Source organism: Protomyctophum bolini (genome assembly GCF_963924005.1).
Source record: "Protomyctophum bolini genome assembly, contig: SCAFFOLD_524, whole genome shotgun sequence".
NCBI classification, from domain to species: domain Eukaryota; kingdom Metazoa; phylum Chordata; class Actinopteri; order Myctophiformes; family Myctophidae; genus Protomyctophum; species Protomyctophum bolini.
Genome location: NW_027665759.1, coordinates 21680 through 44409, shown reverse-complemented (window position 1 = coordinate 44409; position 22730 = coordinate 21680). Strand labels below are relative to the sequence as shown.

The following is a 22730-nucleotide window of genomic DNA, read 5'->3' as shown; positions in this document are numbered from 1 at the left end:
GTGTTTTTTCTAACCCTAAATGAGGTCTGGTTCCTGTACTTTTAACGTTTACTGTTTTTATCTCTCGCTTTTCAGTAAACCACAGGAGCTTTTCGAATGGCAACCGAGTTATTGCAACAAAAAAAAAGCGTAGAGAAACACCCCGGAACCTCAATTTTCTCGTTAGAAACACCACTAATGGCGTGGTCAGCCTGGCTGCTGCGAAGAGTTTGTCTCTGTTCCTGGTGTCTTCTGCGCGATTGTCTCATTGAGCAGATTAAATTGAGCAGGGTACTCTGACTGATCTTCTCTATGATCTAGTCCGAAAGCCCACGCTCAAACATTTCAATTTACATGATCCATTACCAGTGTTTGCTGTTTTTTAATGTGTGGGCTGCTACTAGCTAGCCCTACAAAGTACGCATTACAACGCAGGGCAGCCCTATATTTGTCTGTTTGCTGATGGTGCGCGGCTCGTTGTTAAAAGCGTGTAGTAGCTACATCCAAGTTTTGATAGTTTGCGGCTCACCTGCCACATGCATTCGTCCAACGCTGTTGCAGGCAAAACCATAAAGCACTATATATTAAACACTATATAATATAGGTAAACTAAACACTTGTTTTGCAACAGGGTCCACCGTGTTCAATTCATCATGGGCTCTATGCAGCCTTGAATACCTTTGACTATATATAGAACTACCCAGCTAACATTTCCCCGCTAGCTACCGCCTCCCGCTGTCGCCTTCACAGCGTAGCACGCCCGGGCTGGCTTAGACTTCCCCCCGCTGTCCTCGCGTCAAACGATCGCGCTCAGTTACTTTTTAATGCCTCTTGAATTTACAGCGATTTACAGCCCCTCCTCACGCTGACGTAAGGCTTGCCTCCCCCGCCCGCCCATCTCTCTCTCTCTCTCTCTCTCTCTCTCTCTCTCTCAGACAAGGGTGTGCATCGTATAAATAAATCATTTTGTAGGATTATTATTATGATTTATTTTTTAACTATTATATATAATTAAATATATAATTGTAAGTCTCTGAAATGGTGGGCTTTATTGTAAACAAGTGTAATGCTTCATAGTGTCCAGTTTTTGTATTGAGTTCTACTTTTGTTTAAATGTATAGGCCTACTCATTCTGCATAGCTGTTTATAAATCAATACATTGAAACTGGGACTCAACTGATGCAAATTAAAGTTGTTGTTATTCAATTGAGCCATTTACACGTCACATATAAGTTATGCCATGAGTGTTCACTTCGTAAAAGTGTGTCAACCCCCATCGTCTGCCAGAGAAATGCCTGCTGCCTCTTAAGGTTACATTATTATATCCTTATACTACAAACTTATACATCTTTGGGGTATTCCTGAATCTTATGTCATATTATATGGTACATAATTATGCAATTATTAACCCACAAGACAGTACAGTACAAGAGGAAATATCAGATTCCACTAGAAGGCTGAAACTAACAATACACCTGACATATTACATTCAATCATTCTTGATTTGTATATAGAATTGTATAATTGTAAGTCTCTAAATGTTCTGATGAATTGAAAATGGTGGGCCTTTGTAAACAAGTGTCCAGTTTTTGTATTGAGTTCTACTTTTGTTTAAATGTATAGGCCTACTCATTCTGCATAGCTGTTTATAAATCAATACATTGAAACTGGGACTCACTCAACTGATGCAAATTACAGTAATGTTATTCAACAGTGAGTGACTTGTGAAATGACGCGAGTCAGTTGACCAATGGGGTCCTTCCTAGTACTTCCTGCTTTATCTCTCTCATAGCATAAAGAGGGAACTAAGCTATAGGTTGTTTGTCGTTGTCCTCCTCAGTTCATACTTAGTAGTTGAGTTCATACGATCTTTCTTTGAGACTTTGACTTCATATCGTCGACGTTGTTCCACGCTCCCAAGGCTAAAAGGTACGTTTTGACAAGTTTTTATCCTGTTTTGCAATTGTAAATGTTCCTAAATTGTCTGTATACTCTTAAGGAAATAGCTCTTAGCTAACGTTGTAACCCTAAGCCAGGGGGTGGTTATAACGTGGTATCGCCCGCATTAGCGCTTATAACTGCGTCTGCATGGTGAATTCATTACTGCTTTATTACTTCACATGTTTTATATTTGCGAGTCGAGTGTGGCAAACTGGTTGTATTAAGGCTCTGGGGGTCTCCCAGAGGGGAGCAGGGTGAGGAGGGGTCTCCCAGAGGGGAGCAGGGTGGGAGGGGTCTCCCAGAGGGGAGCAGGGGGAGGAGGGGTCTCCCAGAGGGGAGCAGGGTGGGAGGGGTCTCCCAGAGGGGAGCAGGGGGAGGAGGGGTCTCCCAGAGGGGAGCAGGGTGAGGAGGGGTCTCCCAGAGGGGAGCAGGGTGGGAGGGGTCTCCTAGAGGGGAGCAGGGTGGGAGGGGTCTCCCAGAGGGGAGCAGGGTGGGAGGAGGGGTCTCCCAGAGGGGAGCAGGGTGGGAGGAGGGGTCTCCCAGAGGGGAGCAGGGTGGGAGGAGGGGTCTCCCAGAGGGGAGCAGGGGGAGGAGGGGTCTCCCAGATGGGAGTAGGGTGGGAGGAGGGGTCTCCCAGAGGGGAGCAGGGTGGGAGGGGTCTCCCAGAGGGGAGCAGGGGTCTCCCAGAGGGGAGCAGGGGTCTCCCAGAGGGGAGGAGGGGTCTCCCGCATGTACATTCTCAATTTAACGCTGAAAAATAAAAAGTAGCTGAGCTACTTTTCCTATGTAGCTGTAGCTTTACAAGCTACATTTCTCCAGGGGTAGCTATGTAGCTTGATCAAGCTACTGCCATGGTGAGCTACTTGTAGCTTTACAAGCTACGCTTTCAAAGTAACTTCCCCAACACTGAAGGCTTTTCCCCTGTATGACTCATGTCTTTTTAGATCAGCCGTTTGACTACAGCCCTTGTCACAAACTGTACACGTATGAGGGCTTTTCCCCTGTGAATATATAATATGTGGGAGGGAGGTGAGCATGGGGGAGGATCGAGGGGTGCGGGGTCGCAATATATATGGGGGGGGGGGGGGTGTCATAAGACAGCTCCACGCTGTCCTGGTGCTGCCTTCGGTAGCTGACGTTCGAGGCGCGGCAGAGTAGCGGGGCGCCGGCTACACGCGCGTCGGCGCGCACGGCACACGCTGATCAAGAACGACGCGGCCACGTCGTGCGACACGCCCGGCGGAGGACGCGCCCGGCGGAGGACACGATCGGCGGCGCGCGGCGACCGCCTCACGCAGGCCGCGTTGCCAACTTAGCGGATTTGTCGTCATATTTAGCTTCTTTCCAGACCCCCCTAGCGACTGAATTAGTGAAAAGCTTCTGGCGAGAAATCTAGCTTTTTTCCCCTGGTGAATTGGGGACAAATCGTGTTGACAGGCGCCAGATATGCGCCAGAGATAAAATCTTTTTTTTTTTTTCTCACCCTCAAATCCGCGAAATTGGCAAAACTAAAAGTGGTCGGCGCGTCTGGTCTGGCTCACAGGTCACAGCAGGCTCAGTGGCTTGCTCGGTTATGTGCACACTGCACAGACTGTCTACCAGTGCTTCCTCCTTTCTTGCTCTGCCTAGGCGAGTGCGCTCCGGTGCGGTATTTCCGAACGCGCCCCTCGAGCTCGACAGAGCAAGAAAGGAGGAAGCACTGGCAGTCTGGCAGCTCAGTTTAGTCTGCTAGTAAAAATAAAATACACACTCGGATGCATAAAGTATTAACCTTCTAATTCCTGTATGGATCGGAACAAAATAGCGTTCTAAACATTAGTTGAATTGAGGTATGTTTTTTTTTTAATATTACAATGAGTTTAAACGATGTGTTATCAAATGAAGAGATGATACAAACTAAGTGCACATAAATGACATGTTTTTCTGGGCTGGCTACATATTTTCGTTGCTAGGGGCGCCAAAAAGTCGCTAGGGACGCAAAAAAGTCGCTAAGTTTTGTGCCAGTTTTTTATTTTTTATTTGTATAAAACAAAAGCTATTTTGGAAAACATCTGATCTACAAGCTCACTGCGACACATTGTGAGCTTGCAGATCTGCTATTCTCAAGCAGCTGCCGATGTATAGTATATAAATATTAAGTATTATAGTAGGCTACAGCTCATTTATGGAGTGGCTTCTTTTCATAGACCTGATTGCTTATTGCTCTCACACAATCTGGCAACACCGGTTGTTACGCTGCTGTGTGAGAGGAAGGTGTTGCCACATATTTTTTGAGAGAAATAATAGTTTTTGTTTTATACAAATAAAAAATAAAAGCCTGGCACAGAACATTCTTCAGAAGCTTGTGCACAAATACACGGGGGTCCTTCATGACAATGTTTGATCAGAATCACAGGTTTAAACAACATTAGGGAACAAGCCTACTATATAATGCAACCTACACAACTAGTAAACTACCAAAAAAAACACCCCTCCCCACTCCTCTCATTCCGACATTCTCTACCTCTGGCGAAACCGCCCCTAACCCCCCCCCCCCCTCTCCCCCTCTCCCCCTCTCTGTCTCTCTCTCTCTCTCTATTTTGGAATTTTGTCCAAAATGGCCGGGAATAGGCTAAGAATAGAGCAAAAACACACCCGTGTGAACAGAGTGGTGCAACTCCCCTCTCCCAGCTTTTTGTAAACAGAGCATAATTATGTCACATTGCATGATCCTTATATATGTTATGGTAGGCCTATAATATGAAGCTGCATGTTATGGTAGGCCTATAATATTAATATTTTTTAAAACAAATATCATTTTTTGCACTTAATACGACCTGTTAACTGTTAAGGAACATCTTCTTGTGACAACAATATAAGTTGGAAAGCGGCTGTGTGTGCGTGCGCCGTGCGGGCGTGTCCGCACATTGGGCCTGATTCATTAAAAAGAAATACGCCACCGTTACACTGTGGCGGAAACAGATATCGTATTTATCCGTCCGATCAAGCTACGTTGAGATGACGTGTTATTCAGAGAGCGGTGTGTACCACAGGTGCGCTGGCGTATCGCAGGTGTATGTCATACTGAATGCAGTGGGTGCAAAGTGATCGGAAAAGCACCCGACAACCTCATTTGCATTGATCCACGCCCCATATCGCACCATAAAAGGCTTCAAGCATGACTCAGCAGACAGCAGTTTGGTCTGTCAAAAAAAGAAAAAAGGCTTTGCAGCCGCAGACTATGCGGCTTCACAGCCGCGGTCAATGCATGAATATAGCCCGCACTCTATTAAAATGTCCACAACGGTGCGTGCTCCGCTGCTGAAGCAATATCATTATAATTTATTTAATTAAGTTCGGGACCAAGGCGGGTGCTGCACTCACACCTTTGCAGTCAGAGGTAAAATATAGGCTATCCGATATTTAAAATATCGGATATATGTCAATGCAAAAGTCGTCTTTTGAGAGAGAGAGAGAGAGAGAGAGAGAGAGAGAGAGAGAGAGAGAGGGGAGAGAGGGAGGGGGGCATGGCTTGCGCGATAAAGAACAGTAGGCCTACAAGCATTTACATTCATAAGTGAATAATTGGGATCCTCTTGTCTGAAGAATTTAAGAAATTATAATCCAGTGAGTTTATCCAGTGAGTTAAACTATTCTGTGTGTGGCATCCATGCATGTGATCAATATCAATACATGATATTAATTTGTACTGTTCACCACACGACCAAATGCTATATTACAACTCGGCAATGATAAGCCCTTATAGGCTACTGATGAATGCACCTGAGGGTTATAAAAAAAGAAACAACACTCGCCTGCAGAAGTAAAATAGATATCCGATGTATCAGATGTAAATTAATTTCATGATGTCGTCATATTAAAATGATTCGCGGGACACGGCAAACTCATGATGAGATCAATGTAGTAGCCTACAGCATATAGCCTACACAGCTACAACGTTGCCCATATTATAATTAATTAAGGTGAGCTGGCTTAAAACTGACTGGCCAAATTGCACGCTGTGGATTTATAGCCCTCGTCGTGACTGCTGTCTGTCTGTCAGACCGGCATGTCTGTCAGTCTGTGAACCATAGAATGCCATAGATAGACCATATAACAGTCGGGCCAGGCCGTGTTCTGTCCTTGCCGGGCTCACCGCGCCGTTATATTAATTTTCCAATGTAAATTTCACCCAGATTGGACTCGGTTCAGCGGCCGCATGCTGCTGTCCGCCCCCCCCCCCCCCCCCCCCCACACACACACACACACACACACACACACACACACCGACAGTCAGAGAACTGACTCACTAAACAACACTAACACACACTAAACAACGTTGGATTCGTACAGCAGAATGCAGATAAGTGTAGGCGTAGGCCTATGTTCTTATTATAATTGTGAGTTTGTTTTTTAACATGCAGCGCGAGTCCACGGGAGCCGATCTACAAGCTCACAACGCACTGCGAGTAGCCTAGAGAAGGCTGTCAAGTGAGCAGCGCAATCGCGCATGCTATAGAAATATCCTAATAAATAAATAAAAAGGTGTCGCTTGCAGGGGCAGTTTCCTTATGGGACTTGACTCTAGAATGCATGCATAGGCATACAAGTGCAAGTGCACTCGGCTTTTATATATCATTTTTTTATGTGCTGAACAATGTTAGGGTCGGGACACATGCCTACATATTTTATCTGCGATTTGGGAACTATTTATTGATTCAGCATGAAGACTAAAGCCTTCTGAATATATCCGTAAATTCGTCCGCCACCTAAAGAGGTCCCGTGGGATTTTACGGAGTTTCCGACCAACCTACGTGAGCGTCAAGTTCACGGCCATTTCCATGAATTCCAAATTAATGTGGGAAATCCACGTAAATGCCTTTCCGCTAGCTTCACGTCATTATATCAGCGTAAACGCGTTGAAGAATCAGGCCCATTGTGTATATACAGCAAACATTGACTGTTGTCTGGTGTATTGTGATCTTGACAGGTTTAATACAGAGCAGAGATGAGTCTCCGTGAGGAGAGAGAGGAGGAGGGAGCTGACAAACATCTCGTCCACAGAGCAGAGATGAGTCTCCGTGAGGAGAGAGAGGAGGAGGGAGCTGACAAACATCTCGTCCACAGAGCAGAGATGAGTCTCCGTGAGGAGAGAGAGGAGGGAGCTGACAAACATCTCGTCCACAGACCAGTGTCTCCAACAACCAGCTACATGTCTATGAAGAGTGACTCGTCTATACCTCTACCTCCTGACTTCAGTAATGAACCTGGACCTCCTGATGCTAAGTATGTGAATGCACCCCTAAATATACACTATAATACGTGTACAGTATTTGTGTAAATTATTTGTGTACAGTATGCAACATATATGTGTGTAAAATATCACCTGTTATTGTACTGTATATTTAGTAAGATTGTATGGTTTCTATTATTTTATTGATATTTTATTTTATTTACTTGTCATGCAATGGCAAGAGACGAAACAAAAAACTCTTTAGAAACCCTTTAACTAACTTTTTCATTCACACAAACATTCATGTTATTCCAGAAGTCTGTACCTCAATATATACACTATAACGCTGTACAATATATACACTATAACACTACTGTACAATATATACACTACGGTCCTCATTCACACAAACATTCATGTTATTCCAGAAGTCTGTACCACAGAGCAGAGTCTCCAACTCCCAGCCTTCTGTCTGTGAAGAGTGACTGGTCTAAAGGACCTCCTCCTAACTTCAATGAACCTGGACCTCCAGATACACAGTATGTCAATCCTAACTGTACAATGTACACTAAGAGTATACAATATTATACACTAACACACTGTTACGTGTGGAATTTATCATTTGAACATACAGTCTGTTGTGCCAGAAAAGTGTGTGTGTGTGTGTGTGTGTGTGTGTGTGTGTGTGTGTGTGTGTGTGTGTGTGTGTGTGTGTGTGTGTGTGTGTGTGTGTGTGTGTGTGTGTGTGTGTCTGTCTGTAATTGTAAATTGTAATTGTCTGTCTGTCTGTGACAACTCAGTGTGCCAGTTTTTTTATCAATATAATTTTGTAGACCAAGCCAAAGCATGACTTTGCCTAGGGCCTATATATATTCTTTATATTTGTATATATTATGATTTGGAATGATTTAGCCTTTTGTGTGAACACGTGCCTTGCCTAGCCGAATAGGACTGTATTTTAACATGAATCATAATAAGGTTGGAACTTGAGAGCCAAATATTTTCTGAGGAGGTTCTGCTTGTTGTAAAAAGGTTGATTTAACCATATTTCTGTTGTCCTTTTCTTAATTTCATAAGCTCAACATTCTTGTCTGGTTATCAATGGTAAAATGTGTTTCATCTAATTAAATAGAGTTTAGCTTAAAAGTAACTGAAAGTAACCCCGTTACTTTAAATTCTAGTACTCGGATTACGTTACTGACTACAACTTTTTGCAAGTAACTTGTAACTGTAGGAGATTACTTTTTAAAAGTAACCTTCCCAACCCTGTGCGTGTGTGCGTGTAACTGAAGTCAGTTTTGACGACTGAGAACTTACAGATATGTATTGAATTCATTGAATTCACATGATAATGATAAACATTTCTATGATTCCAGAAGTGTTCACCACAGAGCAGAGTCTCCAACAGACAGCGGTGTGTCTACCATGAGTGACTGGTCCAAAGGACCTCCTCCTAACTTCAATGAACCTGGACCTCCAGATACACAGTATGTCAATCCTCCTGTACAATATATACACTATAACACTGTACAATATATACACTATAACACTGTACAATATATACACTATTACACTATACAATATACACTATAAACTATAACACTATACAATATACACTATAACACTATACACACTATAACACACTACAACTAGCCTAGGGATAGAAAAACCGTTTAGCTGACATTATCTGGTTAATTATTAGCCACATATCCAACCCAAAATATAATAATGAATCAATCAATCAATGATGGATTTTGGGATCTACATAGGAACCAGGTGGCTCCAATGTGGATGTAAATATGTAATCATGTCCACAGAGAGAGGCATGGTGAGACTGAGCAGAACCCTGGACTGAAGACACCCAGTCAAACCACACCTGGACTGAAGAAACCCAGTCAAACCACACCTGGACTGAAGACACCCAGTCAAACCACACCTGGACTGAAGACACCCAGTCAAACCACACCTGGACTGAAGACAACCAGTCAAACCACACCTGGACAAAGTAAGAATCTGCACTCATTGAAAATTCATAGTCAGACTAAATGTGACCACATTTGACTGGGGCCCATTGGAGTTTTTGTAATTTCCATGTCATGAAAGCAGGGAATCATAGCTTCAAGTTGACATATTGGTTGTTCAGTTTGACCCACCAGTTTTGGAGATATGGCTTATAGACTAATGTCTTGCAGAGAAACAGCGAGTTGAGAAAACAGGCTTGAAAGGTTCACTCCTGCGGTCTCTAACATTACACCTAGCTACACGTTTAAGCATTTATTTAATATTTACATGTCTTCTGTGGTCTCTAACATTACACCTATAGCTACATGTTTAAGCATTTATTTCATAAGTACATGTCTTCTGTGGACTAACATTACACCTAGCTACATGTTTAAGCATTTATTTCATATTTACATGTCTTCTGTGGTCTCTAACATTACACCTAGCTACATGTTTAAGCATTAATTTCATATTTACATGTCTTCTGTGGACACTAACATTACACCTATAGCTACATGTTTAAGCATTTATTTCATATTTACATGTATTCTGTGGACTCTAACATTACACCTATATAGCTACATGTTTAAGCATTTATTTCATATTTACATGTCGATTTCAGCTCTGACACTTATTTCAAACATGCTCTAGTGAAGAGTCTGCCTGTGCTAATAACTAATTTTGGATTAAACAAAAATATTAGTTTTTCTCCTCTGGTGAAAAGCTGGAGGCTACTCGATGGCAGGCTCTCAGTCAAATCTGGTCACAAATGGTCAAATGATCGGTCTGTATCAATTATATCTAAGTGCAAATAATGAAGCTAAACATCTGTCAACTCAACAACTGGACAAAAACAGCTGATCTTGTGTTGTTATCTTTGGCAAAATGTTTCTTATCAAAAAGCATATTATCTGGGGGTAATTAATTAGTAATGTGTGCTGTAAACATGTAACGTTAATGTTTTAAACATAAATGTTCTTCTCATTTCAGATGTTCGTCTGCAGGTTGATTTGAACGATTATAAGGTCAGTTTGAAGGTCAGTTTGGACAGTCTTGGTGGAGTGAAAAACCACATGACGGAAGAGTCTGGAGACTCCGTCACCAGCACCTACTCAGAGCTCTACATCTCAGCGGGACAGAGTGAAGGGGTTAATAGCCAACATGAGGTGATACAGCTTGAGAGAACTTCCAACATGAAGACCTTCCATGACGATGCAATCGACTGCTGTAAAGTCTTTAAGATCATCCTCCCTGGCAGAGAGAAACCCAGCGAAACAGTTCTGACAAATGGCATCGCTGGCATCGGAAAAACATTCTCTGCGCGCAAGTTTGCTCTGGACTGGGCAAGAGGTTTGGAGAATCAAGATATAGATCTCCTGGTTCCCTTTTCATTCCGGGAGCTGAACTTGGTCAGAGATAAGCAGTACAGTCTTCTGAACCTGATCCATGATTTCCACCCAACGTTAAAGAAGGTCACAGCAGAGCAGCTCGCTGCCTGGAAAGTTTGCTTCATCCTCGATGGCCTCGATGAAAGCAGGTCTCCGTTGCACTTCGACAAAAATGAAATCATCTCTGATGTCACAGTGACATCATCGGTGGATGCTCTGTTGACGAACCTCATCAAGAGGAAACTGCTCCCCTCGGCCCTCCTCTGGATAACCACCAGACCTGCAGCAGCCAATCGGATCCCTCCTGCTTGTGTTGACATGGTGACAGAAGTGCGAGGGTTCACAGACCCCCAGAAGGAGAAGTACTTCAGGAAGAGATTCAGTGAAGAGAAGCTGACCGACAGAGTCCTCTCACACTTGAAGACATGGAGGAGCCTCCACATCATGTGTTACATCCCACTCTTCTGTTGGATCATTGCTACCGTTCTGCTGGACATCACGATAGGACAGCTGCCCAAGACTCTGACTGAGATGTGCTGCCACTTCCTGTTGGTTCAGACAAACACGAAGAAGCAGAAGTATGACGAGACTCATGATGTGAACAAGAAAGACAAAGAAAAGGGGACTCGACAGCAGCTCACTAAGACTGACAGGGATGTTCTTCTGAATCTGGGCAAGCTGGCGTTTCAACACCTGAAGAAAAGTAGCATCGTGTTCGACCAAGAAGACCTGGAAGAGTGTGGTCTTGATGTGAAAGACGCCGCGCTGTACTCAGGAGTGTGCACACAGATCTTCAAAACAGAGAGTGTGCTGTTCCAGAAAACGGTCTACAGCTTTGTTCATCTGGTCATCCAGGAGTTTCTGGCTGCCGTCTACCTGTTCCACTGTTTCACACAGAGGAACAGGAAGGTCCTGAAGACATTCCTGGGAGATGAATACAACCATTACAGCTCCCTCTCAGACTTCCTGAAAGCTGCTATCAAAAAATCCCTGGAGAGTAAAAATGGCCACCTGGACCTCTTAGTCCGCTTCCTTCATGGCCTCTCACTGCAGTCCAACCAGAGTCTGTTAGGAGACCTGCTGGGTCACACAGAGAACAGTCCCGAGGAGATCCAGAAAGCCATCCAGAACCTGAAGAGGATGTTACGTGGTGAAGATGTCTATCCTGACAGATGTATCAACATCTTCCACTGTCTGATGGAGATGAACGACCACTCATTACATCAGGAGATCCAACAGTTCCTGAATTCAGAGAACAGAACAGAGAAACTGTCTGAGACCCAGTGTTCAGCTCTGGCCGTCATGCTGCAGATGTCAGAGGAGGTTCTGGAAGAGTTGGACCTGAACAAATACAACGCATCAGAGAAGGGGCGAAGGAGACTGGTCCCAGCTGTGAGGAACTGCAGAAAGGCTCGGTTAGTAGTTAACACATTGACTTGACTGCCAATCACGTCATGTTACGTCGCATCGAATCCATCGCTTGACTGCCAAGCACGCAGTATTGTGTCTTATGGTCTTTTCAGTGGATTAGTATAGATGGCGCTCTTCATCAAGGTACTGTATGAATGATGCTAGGTTGCTAGGCAACAGATAAAACCAGAAATGAACCAGAAGTGAAAGTCTGCCTCCCGTCCGCCTCAATTTAAACAGAAATGTGCTTTGGATAAAAGTGATACATAAATGCACCATTTACAATGACGCAGCATTTTATACAGCCGGTTCCATATTTTCCCGATCTCAACCCTGTCTGCATGCACAGGACTGCTTCAATGTCAACCCTGTCTGCATGCACAGGACTGCTTCAATGTCAACCCTGTCTGCATGCACAGGACTGCTTCAATGTCAACCCTGTCTGCATGCACAGGACTGCTTCAATGTCAACCCTGTCTGCATGCACAGGACTGCTTCCTTAAGATTGCATTGGGAAAACATGCTGACTTCAGTGTTGTCCCTGAACGCGTTCAATGAACGATCGTTCACAAACACGTTCATATTTTGGGTGAACGTGAACGTACTGTATTTCTGTTTGATCAACGTCATTGTGAACACGTTCATTTCTGTCGTGTGTGAACGTCACTTTCTCACGTTTGACTTCGTTCAAGAGTGAGTGTTCGTACAACGTGTTCCATGCTGAAAATGGCTGATCTACAAGCCCACAATGCGTTGCGTCCGTGACGCGTTGTGAGCGTCTAGATCAGCTATTTTCAGCACGTGGAGATATGCAGGCTGTGAACTGAGAACTGAGAGCTTTCACAATAAAAGCATGCAGCTTTCACAAGTTGGCCCATAATTAGGACAAGGAAAATTATTTAGAATTCTGTGGCATTCCACATTGCAAAAGAGCAATTTTTTTCCAAAATGTAAAAAATATATATAATAAGGAATTAATTTGGTTAATGTTAATGGAGAAATTGTAAAAGTTGTGACTTTAATAATCCCAAAGTTATTCCCAATAGGAATAAAGTCTGCAGTTCTATGGCTATGGGCTGCGACAATCATTTAGAAAAACAAAAAGCAAAGAAAAAAATAAAAAATAACTAAAACTTTTCATTTTTTGGAACCATGAACTTTAGTTCAAAATGTTGAATGTTTGAACTGTGAACTGAACTAGTTCATACAAAAGATGACTTTCCAAACACATGGCTGACTTCAAATTATTCCGCCAAATTATTCCATTACTATTCCAGGGGTTCTCAACCCGTGGGTCCCCAAATTATTTCCCAAAAAATAATTTGCAATTCAGTTGCATAAATGCAGTGTTTGTATCGCGAGACATGGCCCCCAGCCAAAAAGGTTGAGAACCCCTGGTCTATTCCACAATACTGTTTATGTCTGGATAACTAGATAGGAGATGTTTTAGTTAACTTCCATGACAGTGAACTAGGTATAATTTGTATTGATCATCTCTTATTTAATCTGCATTTACAGACTTGTTGGCTGTGAACTCAGTGAGACAGATGTTGAAACTGTGTCTTCAGCTCTCAGCTCTAATCCTTCCCATTTGAGAGAACTGGACCTCAGTGAAAACAACCTGCGGGACTCAGGACTAGTGGAGCTGCTCTGTGCTTCACTGAAGAGCCCACACTGTAGACTGGAAGTTCTAAAGTAAGATACATTTACCACTTTTATTATGATCACTTCTGTTTTATTATGTACTGTATTATGTGAATATAATATGAATGCTGTGGTGAGAATGTATTAATAAGCTTGATGGTGAGACATGGTAGGCGAATAGGGGAAAAAAGTTAACTAATAGCTATCACAATGAAACTTCTCCAGTTGATTAATTATATTAAGACTAAGATTTTTTGTATTGCTGAAATGATATGTTTAAATATGCAAATTAGGCATTATATGCGCTAATTAGCATACATTCCGGGACGATAAATCTGAAGATCGTTCGAGGAGGTATTTGTCCATATACATGATCACCTCGGTCGGCCAGCTAAAGACATCTCCCTCCACAGAAGCGCAGTGATGCCTGATTTATTCTTCGTCGTACAACGTGTTCCATGCTGAAAATGGATGATCTACAAGCTCACAACGTGTTGCGTCCGCGACGCGTTGTGAGCGTCTAGATCAGCTATTTTCAGCACGCGGAGATATGCAGGCTGTGAGAAGTGAACTGAGAGCCTTCACAATAAAAGCATGCAGCTTTCACAAGTTGACCCATAATTAGGACAAGGAAAATGATTAAGAATTCTGTGGCATTCCACATTGCAAAAGAGCAATTCTTTCCAAAATGTAAAAGAAATATATAATAAGGAATTAATTTGGTTAATGTTAATGGAGAAATTGTAAAAGTTGTGACTTTAATAATCCCAAAGTTATTCCCAATAGGAATAAAGTCTGCAGTTCTATGGCTATGGGCTGCGGCAAACATTTAGAAAAACAAAAAGCAAAGAAAAAAAAGAAAAAAAAAAAAAAGAAAAAAGTTCATTTTTTGGAACCATGAACTTTAGTTCAAAATGTTGAATGTTTGAACTGTGAACTGAACTAGTTCATACAAAAGATGACTTTCCAAACACATGGCTGACTTCAAATTATTCTGCCAAATTATTCCATTACAATTCCAGGGGTTCTCAACCCGTGGGTCGCGACCCCTCGGGGGTCCCCAAATTATTTTCCAAAAAAAAAAGTGCAATTCAGTTGCATAAATGCAGTGTTTGTATTGGGGGTGGGGGGGCGGGGGTCGCGAGACATGGCCAAAGCATCCCTGGGGGTCCCCAGCCCAAAAGGTTGAGAACCCCTGGTCTATTCTACAATACTGTTAATGTCTGGATAACTAGATAGGAGATGTTTTAGTTAACTTCCATCACAGTGAACTAGGTATCATTTGTTTTAATAATCTCTTATTTAATCTGCATTTACAGACTTGCTGGCTGTAAACTCAGTGAGACAGGTGTTGAAGCTGTGTCTTCAGCTCTCAGATCTAATCCTTCCCATTTGAGAGAACTGGACCTCAGTGAAAACGACCTGCAGGACTCAGGACTAGTGGAGCTGCTCTGTGCTTCACTGAAGAGCCCACACTGTGGACTGGAAGTTCTAAAGTAAGATACATTTACCACTTTTATTATGATCACTTCTGTTTTATTATGTACTGTATTATGTGAATATAATATGAATGCTGTGGTGAGAATGTATTAATAAGCTTGATGGTGAGACATGCATGGTAGGCGAATAGGGGAAAAAAGTTAACTAATATCTATCACAATGAAACTTCTCCAGTTGATTAATTATATTAAGACTAAGATTTTTTGTATTGCTGAAATGATATGTTTAAATATGCAAATTATGCATTATATGCGCTAATTAGCATACATTCCGGGACGATAAATCTGAAGATCGTTCGAATAGGTATTTGTCCATATACATGATCGCCTCGGTCGGCCAGCTAAAGACATCTCCCTCCACAGAAGCGCAGTGATGCCTGATTTATTCTTCGTCGTACAACGTGTTCCATGCTGAAAATGGCTGATCTACAAGCCCACAACGTGTTGCGTCCGCGACGCGTTGTGAGCGTCTAGATCAGCTATTTTCAGCACGTGGAGATATGCAGGCTGTGAGAACTGAACTGAGAGCCTAAACAATAAAAGCATGCAGCTTTCACAAGTTGGCCCATAATTAGGACAAGGAAAATGATTAAGAATTCTGTGGCATTCCACATTGCAAAAGAGCAATTTTTTTCCAAAATGTAAAAAAAATATATAATAAGGAATTAATTTGGTTAATGTTAATGGAGAAATTGTAAAAGTTGTAACTTTAATAATCCCAAAGTTATTCCCAATAGGAAGAAAGTCTGCAGTTCTATGGCTATGGGCTGCGGCAAACATTTAGAAAAACAAAAAGCAAAGAAAAAAAGAAAAATAACTAAAACTTTTCATTTTTTGGAACCATGAACTTTAGTTCAAAATGTTGAATGTTTGAACTGTGAACTGAACTAGTTCATACAAAAGATGACTTTCCAAACACATGGCTGACTTCAAATTATTCCGCCAAATTATTCCATTACTATTCCAGGGGTTCTCAACCCGTGGGTCGCGACCCCTCGGGGGTCCCCAAATTATTTCCCAAAAAAAAAAAGTGCAATTCAGTTGCATAAATGCAGTGTTTGTATTGGGGGTGGGGGGGCGGGGGTCGCGAGACATGGCCAAAGCATCCCTGGGGGTCCCCGGCCCAAAAGGTTGAGAACCCCTGGTCTATTCCACAATACTGTTTATGTCTGGATAACTAGATGGGAGATGTTTTAGTTAACTTCCATGACAGTGAACTAGGTATCATTTGTTTTGATCATCTCTTATTTAATTTGTATTTACAGACTTGTTGGCTGTAAACTCAGTAAGAGAGAGGTTGAAACTGTGTCTTCAGCTCTCAGCTCTAATCCTTCCCATTTGAGAGAACTGGACCTCAGTAAAAACAACCTGCGGGACTCAGGACTAGTGGAGCTGCTCTGTGCTTCACTGAAGAGCCCACACTGTAGACTGGAAGTTCTAAAGTAAGATACATTTACCACTTTTATTTTGATCACTTCTGTTTTATTATGTACTGTATTATGTGAATATAATATGAATGCTGTGGTGAGAATGTATTAATACGCTTGATATAATGGTAACCCAAGCCTATGTGTCTGAGTAGACATTTGGGGTAAAATTACCCCAAACATGTTTCAAAGTGTAATATCGTAACGTATCGGCTACTTCATCATATAGAGTTTCTGATTATTTTGGCCTGGCGACCCGTTGTAGCTACGCCACAGTTATCAAGCTTCTTAATAAAATTATTATAATTAATATTACGGAGGAAAGAGCAGAACACCGTGAAAATAGCAGATCTGCAAGCTCACCGTGAGGCGTTGTGAGCTTGTAGTTTGGTAATATTTTCACATTAATGTGAAAAAAATCACCCGGCCTTTTCACTCATATGGATATGAAGCCTCGACTGGAGGTGGAAATGTAAAAATATACCCAAAGAGTAACAAAATAAGCGTTTAAACGACTCAAACAAACCAGAGACTACATTCCCGGGTAGGCGGGGTGGCTGCATCTGCCTGTCGCACAACAGAAACTGAATGTTAATTAAGTTTATTTAAATTGTATTGATATTTAATGTTTCGTGGTTACTACGAGTTGAGTCCCCACCAGCTGAGCTTACGTCAACAAGGAATCTCAGGAACGCTATAATGTGTTGACAGCTGGGCGTGACGTATATTAGCAGCGACATTGCCTTCATATGTAGTTTCAAGGCTTTTGCGACAACATTAATTCCATTTTCTCCAGAAACTGGCTGTATCAAATATGAATGGACATCATTAACGGCGCACAGCCACCCCCCTGACAGAAAGGCCGGGGTGGTCATATAAGAACACAGTTCTTATATGAAGCGACCTAAAATCGCCCTATGGAGATTACAATGCAAATAAATAAATACATGAACCTGTGTATTGGCGCCCTCTACTGAAAGTGACGTCAGACTTCGGTGCTCTATATATTAACACTTTAAGGGCTATAGATTAATATAATCAGACCACCTAGGCTGACGGGATTGATCAATTACCTTTGGAGCATAACGCATATACTTTAAGTATTTCCAGCTTTGATTCACGAAACCCGGCGGAAAATAGTCCCATGGTTTGTTGTTGAAGAGAAAAACATGCCGCCATTACGATGCGAAACGAAAACAGCCTCCACAGCATGTTGTAGTCCAAACAAACCCCCGTTCACTTGCATTGAACTCATTTTCCCAGAAGCCCTAGCAGCCCAGAGCATGGCTAGATTTCCAGTTTCGTCATCATAACGCAACGGCCTCGTCACCAGGTCCACGACAAATCAGCTCTTTTATCATTATTAAAAAACGGCGAATTAAACACATTAAACAAATAGCGGGTTTAGCGTATTATGCAGCACCGACACATGGATTAAATAGCGAAGAACACGGGTTAGGCAGTAGTGTTAATTAATATTAATGTTACGAAAAAGAAAGAGACTAACATTGTAATAATAGCCGATCTGCAAGATCACTGTGAGGCGTTGTGAGCTTGTAGATTTGTAATATTTTCGCATTCATGTAATGCCTACAATTCCGATTGCTTCTAAGGTTAGTTGGGGGAGGGGGGGGGGGGTCCCCAGTTCAAATATGATTACGGTATGTTGGAGGCCAGGGTTTGTTTTAATGGAACTAAAGCATCCAGGTGTGAAGGCACCCTAAGTGGGACTAGAGAGGGACTAATAGATGCTGGAAGCTGGTTCTAAATCCAGGGATAATGCATATTTAAACGTCTTATTTATTAATTAATCTATTCATTTATTTATGTATGTTTTAATCTGGTGTTTCAGACTGGCTAACTGTGGCCTGTCAGAGAGATGCTGTGAAGCTCTGGCCTCAGCTGTAAGCTCTAATCCCTCCCTAAGAGAGTTGGACCTGAGGCTCAACGTGGTGAATGATTCAGTTCTGGAGAACTGCAAGTGAGTAGACTTGGGCTGTGTCCATGTTGGACAGTGAGTAGACTTGGGCTGTGTCCATGTTGGACAGTGAGTAGACTTGGGCTGTGTCCATGTTGGACAGTGAGTAGACTTGGGCTGTGTCCATGTTGGACAGTGAGTAGACTTGGGCTGTGTCCATGTTGGACAGTGAGTAGACTTGGGCTGTGTCCATGTTGGACAGTGAGTAGACTTGGGCTGTGTCCATGTTGGACAGTGAGTAGACTTGGGCTGTGTCCATGTTGGACAGTGAGTAGACTTGGGCTGTGTCCATGTTGGACAGTGAGTAGACTTGGGCTGTGTCCATGTTGGACAGTGAGTAGACTTGGGCTGTGTCCATGTTGGACAGTGAGTAGACTTGGGCTGTGTCCATGTTGGACAGTGAGTAGACTTGGGCTGTGTCCATGTTGGACAGTGAGTAGACTTGGGCTGTGTCCATGTTGGACAGTGAGTAGACTTGGGCTGTGTCCATGTTGGACAGTGAGTAGACTTGGGCTGTGTCCATGTTGGACAGTGAGTAGACTTGGGCTGTGTCCATGTTGGACAGTGAATAGACTTGGGCTGTGTCCATGTTGGACAGTGAGTAGACTTGGGCTGTGTCCATGTTGGACAGTGAGTAGACTTGGGCTGTGTCCATGTTGGACAGTGAGTAGACTTGGGCTGTGTCCATGTTGGACAGTGAGTAGACTTGGGCTGTGTCCATGTTGGACAGTGAGTAGACTTGGGCTGTGTCCATGTTGGACAGTGAGTAGACTTGGGCTGTGTCCATGTTCGACAGTGAGTAGACTTGGGCTGTGTCCATGTTGGACAGTGAGTAGACTTGGGCTGTGTCCATGTTGGACAGTGAGTAGACTTGGGCTGTGTCCACGATTTCCGTTGTCCTAAACCTGTGTGCATGAGATAGCAAATATAGGGAAGGCGCATCAACACGCGTACAGACACACCTCCAGCCGCAAACATGTATAGTGGGTTGTGTGGCCGCAAGATAATGTTTACGCATAGTGGAAGCTCCTAAATGAGTAATTCACGTAAAGTGTTTAATGCTTGCGGGTAAGGCATGGGATACGATACAGCCCAAAGTCACAAATCATGAGAAGAACAACACAATGCAGTGCCTCAAAGAAACTCTAGGATAGCACACGTAAACAATGAACATCTGTCTAAACAACAATATATGTGCATCACAAAGGTATAAAAGGACAGTGGAGTGCTATAGGGGTTAAGGTGGAGTCTGAGGAGGTGATGAGATCCAAACTGGGCAGCAGTGACTATGTCTGGATGAGCTGCAGGGCCAAGATAATGACAGGAGAAACACTGTAGTGTCAGCTAGTGGAGACGTTGTGCTAGACAGTCAGACATTGATGCATTGTTGTTCTACTTCCTACAGAGTGAAACACTGTAGTGTCAGCTAGTGGAGACGTTGTGTTAGACAGTCAGACATTGATGCATTGTTGTTCTACTTCCTACAGAGTGAAACATGGAGGAGAAGATTGGCTTACTAATCCTCAACTGAGTCAACTAATTTCAAAACGTGAGTATCTGTGTCTACATTAACATTTTATACACTGTTGTATACTTGGTTGATGTTGTCCTGAAAACTCTTGTGCTCTCTACTCTCTGCTCTTGGCCTGGTCCTTAACACATCAAGATGAGGTCATGTGGTCTGACAGAAACAATGGGCCTCATTCACTAACCTGGTCGTAAACAACATGTATTTCGTCTATATTGGCATAAGTTCAGTTCTGACGTGCGATGCATGAAAGCTGGTGCAGAGCCGTGATGTGTGCAGATCACAGGTGGATCTCGTTTTGGTTTGAAAGTCACAAGTGATCTCCCGTGTCGATCATTGGCATGGTTCCACGCTCCATTTAACAACATACAAGACAACTGGAAACATAAATCACACCTGTGTGAACTGAGCGGTGCAACTATACATTTACTGTTATAGTTACTGTACTGTGCTCTGTACTGTATTGTATTGTAGTGTACTGTGCTCTGTACTGTATTGTAGTGTACTGTGCTCTGTACTGTATTGTAGTGTACTGTGCTCTGTACTGTATTGTAGTGTACTGTGCTCTATGCTGTACTTTGATTATTTTGGGGGGAAAATAGTTTGTTACCGCGTGTTAGACGACACATACACAGAGAGACAGACAGGTACACAGTAACACAGACAGGTACACAGAGAGACTGACAGGTACACAGAGAGACAGACAGGTACACAGAGAGACAGACAGGTACACAGTAACACAGACAGGTACACAGAGAGACTGACAGGTACACAGTAACACAGAGAGACAGACAGGTACACAGAGAGACAGACAGGTACACAGTAACACAGAGAGACAGACAGGTACACAGAGAGACAGACAGGTACACAGTAACACAGAGAGACAGACAGGTACACAGAGAGACAGACAGGTACACAGAGAGACAGACACATAGAGACAGACAGGTACACAGTAACACAGAGAGACAGACAGGTACACAGACAGGTACACAGAGAGACAGACAGGTACACAGAAAGACAGACACATAGAGACAGACAGGTGGGGGGGGGGTCCCCAGATGGCCAAAAAATGTCAAATACTGTAAGAAAGTGGAAAGTATTGTGAAAATAGCAGATCTACAAGTTCACAATGCCTCAAACTAAATGGAATGCCTACAATTCCAAGTGCTTGTCAATGTTGATTATTTTGGGGGGGTCCTCAGTTCAAACTGGACGTATATGATTATTTTGGGGGGTCTCCAGTTCAAATATGATTATTTTGGGGGTCCTCAGTTCAAATATGATTATTTTGGGGGGTCCTCAGTTAAAATATGATTATTTTGGGGGTCTCCAGTTCAAATATGATTATTTTTGGGGTCCTCAGTTCAAATAAAATCACACTGTAGAATGTCTCTGCCCAGGGGTGCAGAGACATTCTTCCCCCTGGTGGTTGGACTCTTACAGTGACGATCTTCTTTATTACATTTTAATTGTATCGAGTCTTAATTTAGTCGACTAAGACTAGGCTAAGACTAAATAATGTACAAATGACTGAAATAGGACTAAATCTGTTGCCAAAATTAATACTGCAGTGAGTTTGTAGATCTGTGTGTGTGTGTGTGTGTGTGTGTGTGTGTGTGTGTGTGTGTGTGTGTGTGTGTGTGTGTGTGTGTGTGTGTGTGTGTGTGTGCGTGTGCGTGTGCGTGTGCATGTGCGTCTGCGTGTGCGTGCATGTCAGTGAATGATGTATTTAATGTTTACTGTGTTGTTTTCTCATCAGATTTCCAGCGTCTCACACTGGACTCAAACACAGCACACTGTGACCTCTCTCTGTCTGAGGACAACAGGAAGGTCACACTGGGGTCACAGAGGTCAGGAGGTCAGCGTCCTCCTGATCACCCAGACAGGTTTGATGGCTGGAAACAAGTTCTGAGTTCACAGAGTGTGACTGGACGCTGTTCCTGGGAGGTAGAGTGCAGTGGATGGGTTTATATAGCAGTGGCTGACGGAACAATCAGCAGGAAAGGACGTGGTCGTGACTGTTGGTTTGGATACAATGATCCTGGAGTCCCTAAGTCCTGGAGTCTGGACTGTGATGGTGTTCTTGGTTCCAGTTACCGTGTCATCCACAACGGACAGAAGACTGACCTCCCTGTCAGAGTCTCTAAAGGCTCCAACAGAGTATCCGTGTATGTGGACCGTCCCGCTAGGACTCTGTCCTTCTACACCGTGTGCTCTGACTCACTGAGACACCTGTACACCTTCCAGACCAGGTGCACTGGACCTCTCTATGCTGGGTTCATGTTATGGTCCGACTCCTCCTCAGCGCGTCTGTGTGAGCAGTAAGTATAATGGACACACACACATTTAATTCCAGACCACGTAACACACACACACACACACACACACACACACACACACGTAACACACACACACACACACACACACACACACGTAACACACACACACACACACACACACACACACACACACACACACACACACACACACACACGTAACACACACTTTAATTGTAGTCCTATTTTAGTCATTTGTACATTATTTAGTCTTAGTCTAGTCTTAGTCGACTAAATTAAAACTCAATACAATTAAAATGTAATAAAGAAGATCGTCACTGTCGGGTGAAGTGTTAGAGTCCAACCACCAGGGGGCAGAATGTCTTAAAGTCTCCAATAGGGGGCAGAATGTCTTAAAGTCTCCACCAGGGGGCAGAATGTCTTAAA

The 22730-nt window shown here is 43.1% G+C and overlaps 1 protein-coding gene across 1 annotated transcript; it reads left to right on the top strand.

The window, feature by feature from the left end:
• Nucleotides 1–7111: 7111 nt before the first annotated feature.
• On the top strand, nt 7112–22332 carry LOC308312167 (protein NLRC3-like; the record flags this gene model as incomplete). Its single annotated transcript, XM_080794561.1, has 11 exons — nt 7112–7185; nt 7561–7665; nt 8509–8615; nt 10124–11936; nt 13450–13618; nt 14947–15006; nt 15338–15444; nt 16340–16468; nt 18354–18482; nt 19967–20028; nt 21767–22332. The coding sequence occupies 11 exons, from the start codon at nt 7112–7114 to the stop codon at nt 22330–22332; spliced, it is 3321 nt and encodes a 1106-aa protein (XP_080650687.1).
• Nucleotides 22333–22730: the final 398 nt, after the last annotated feature.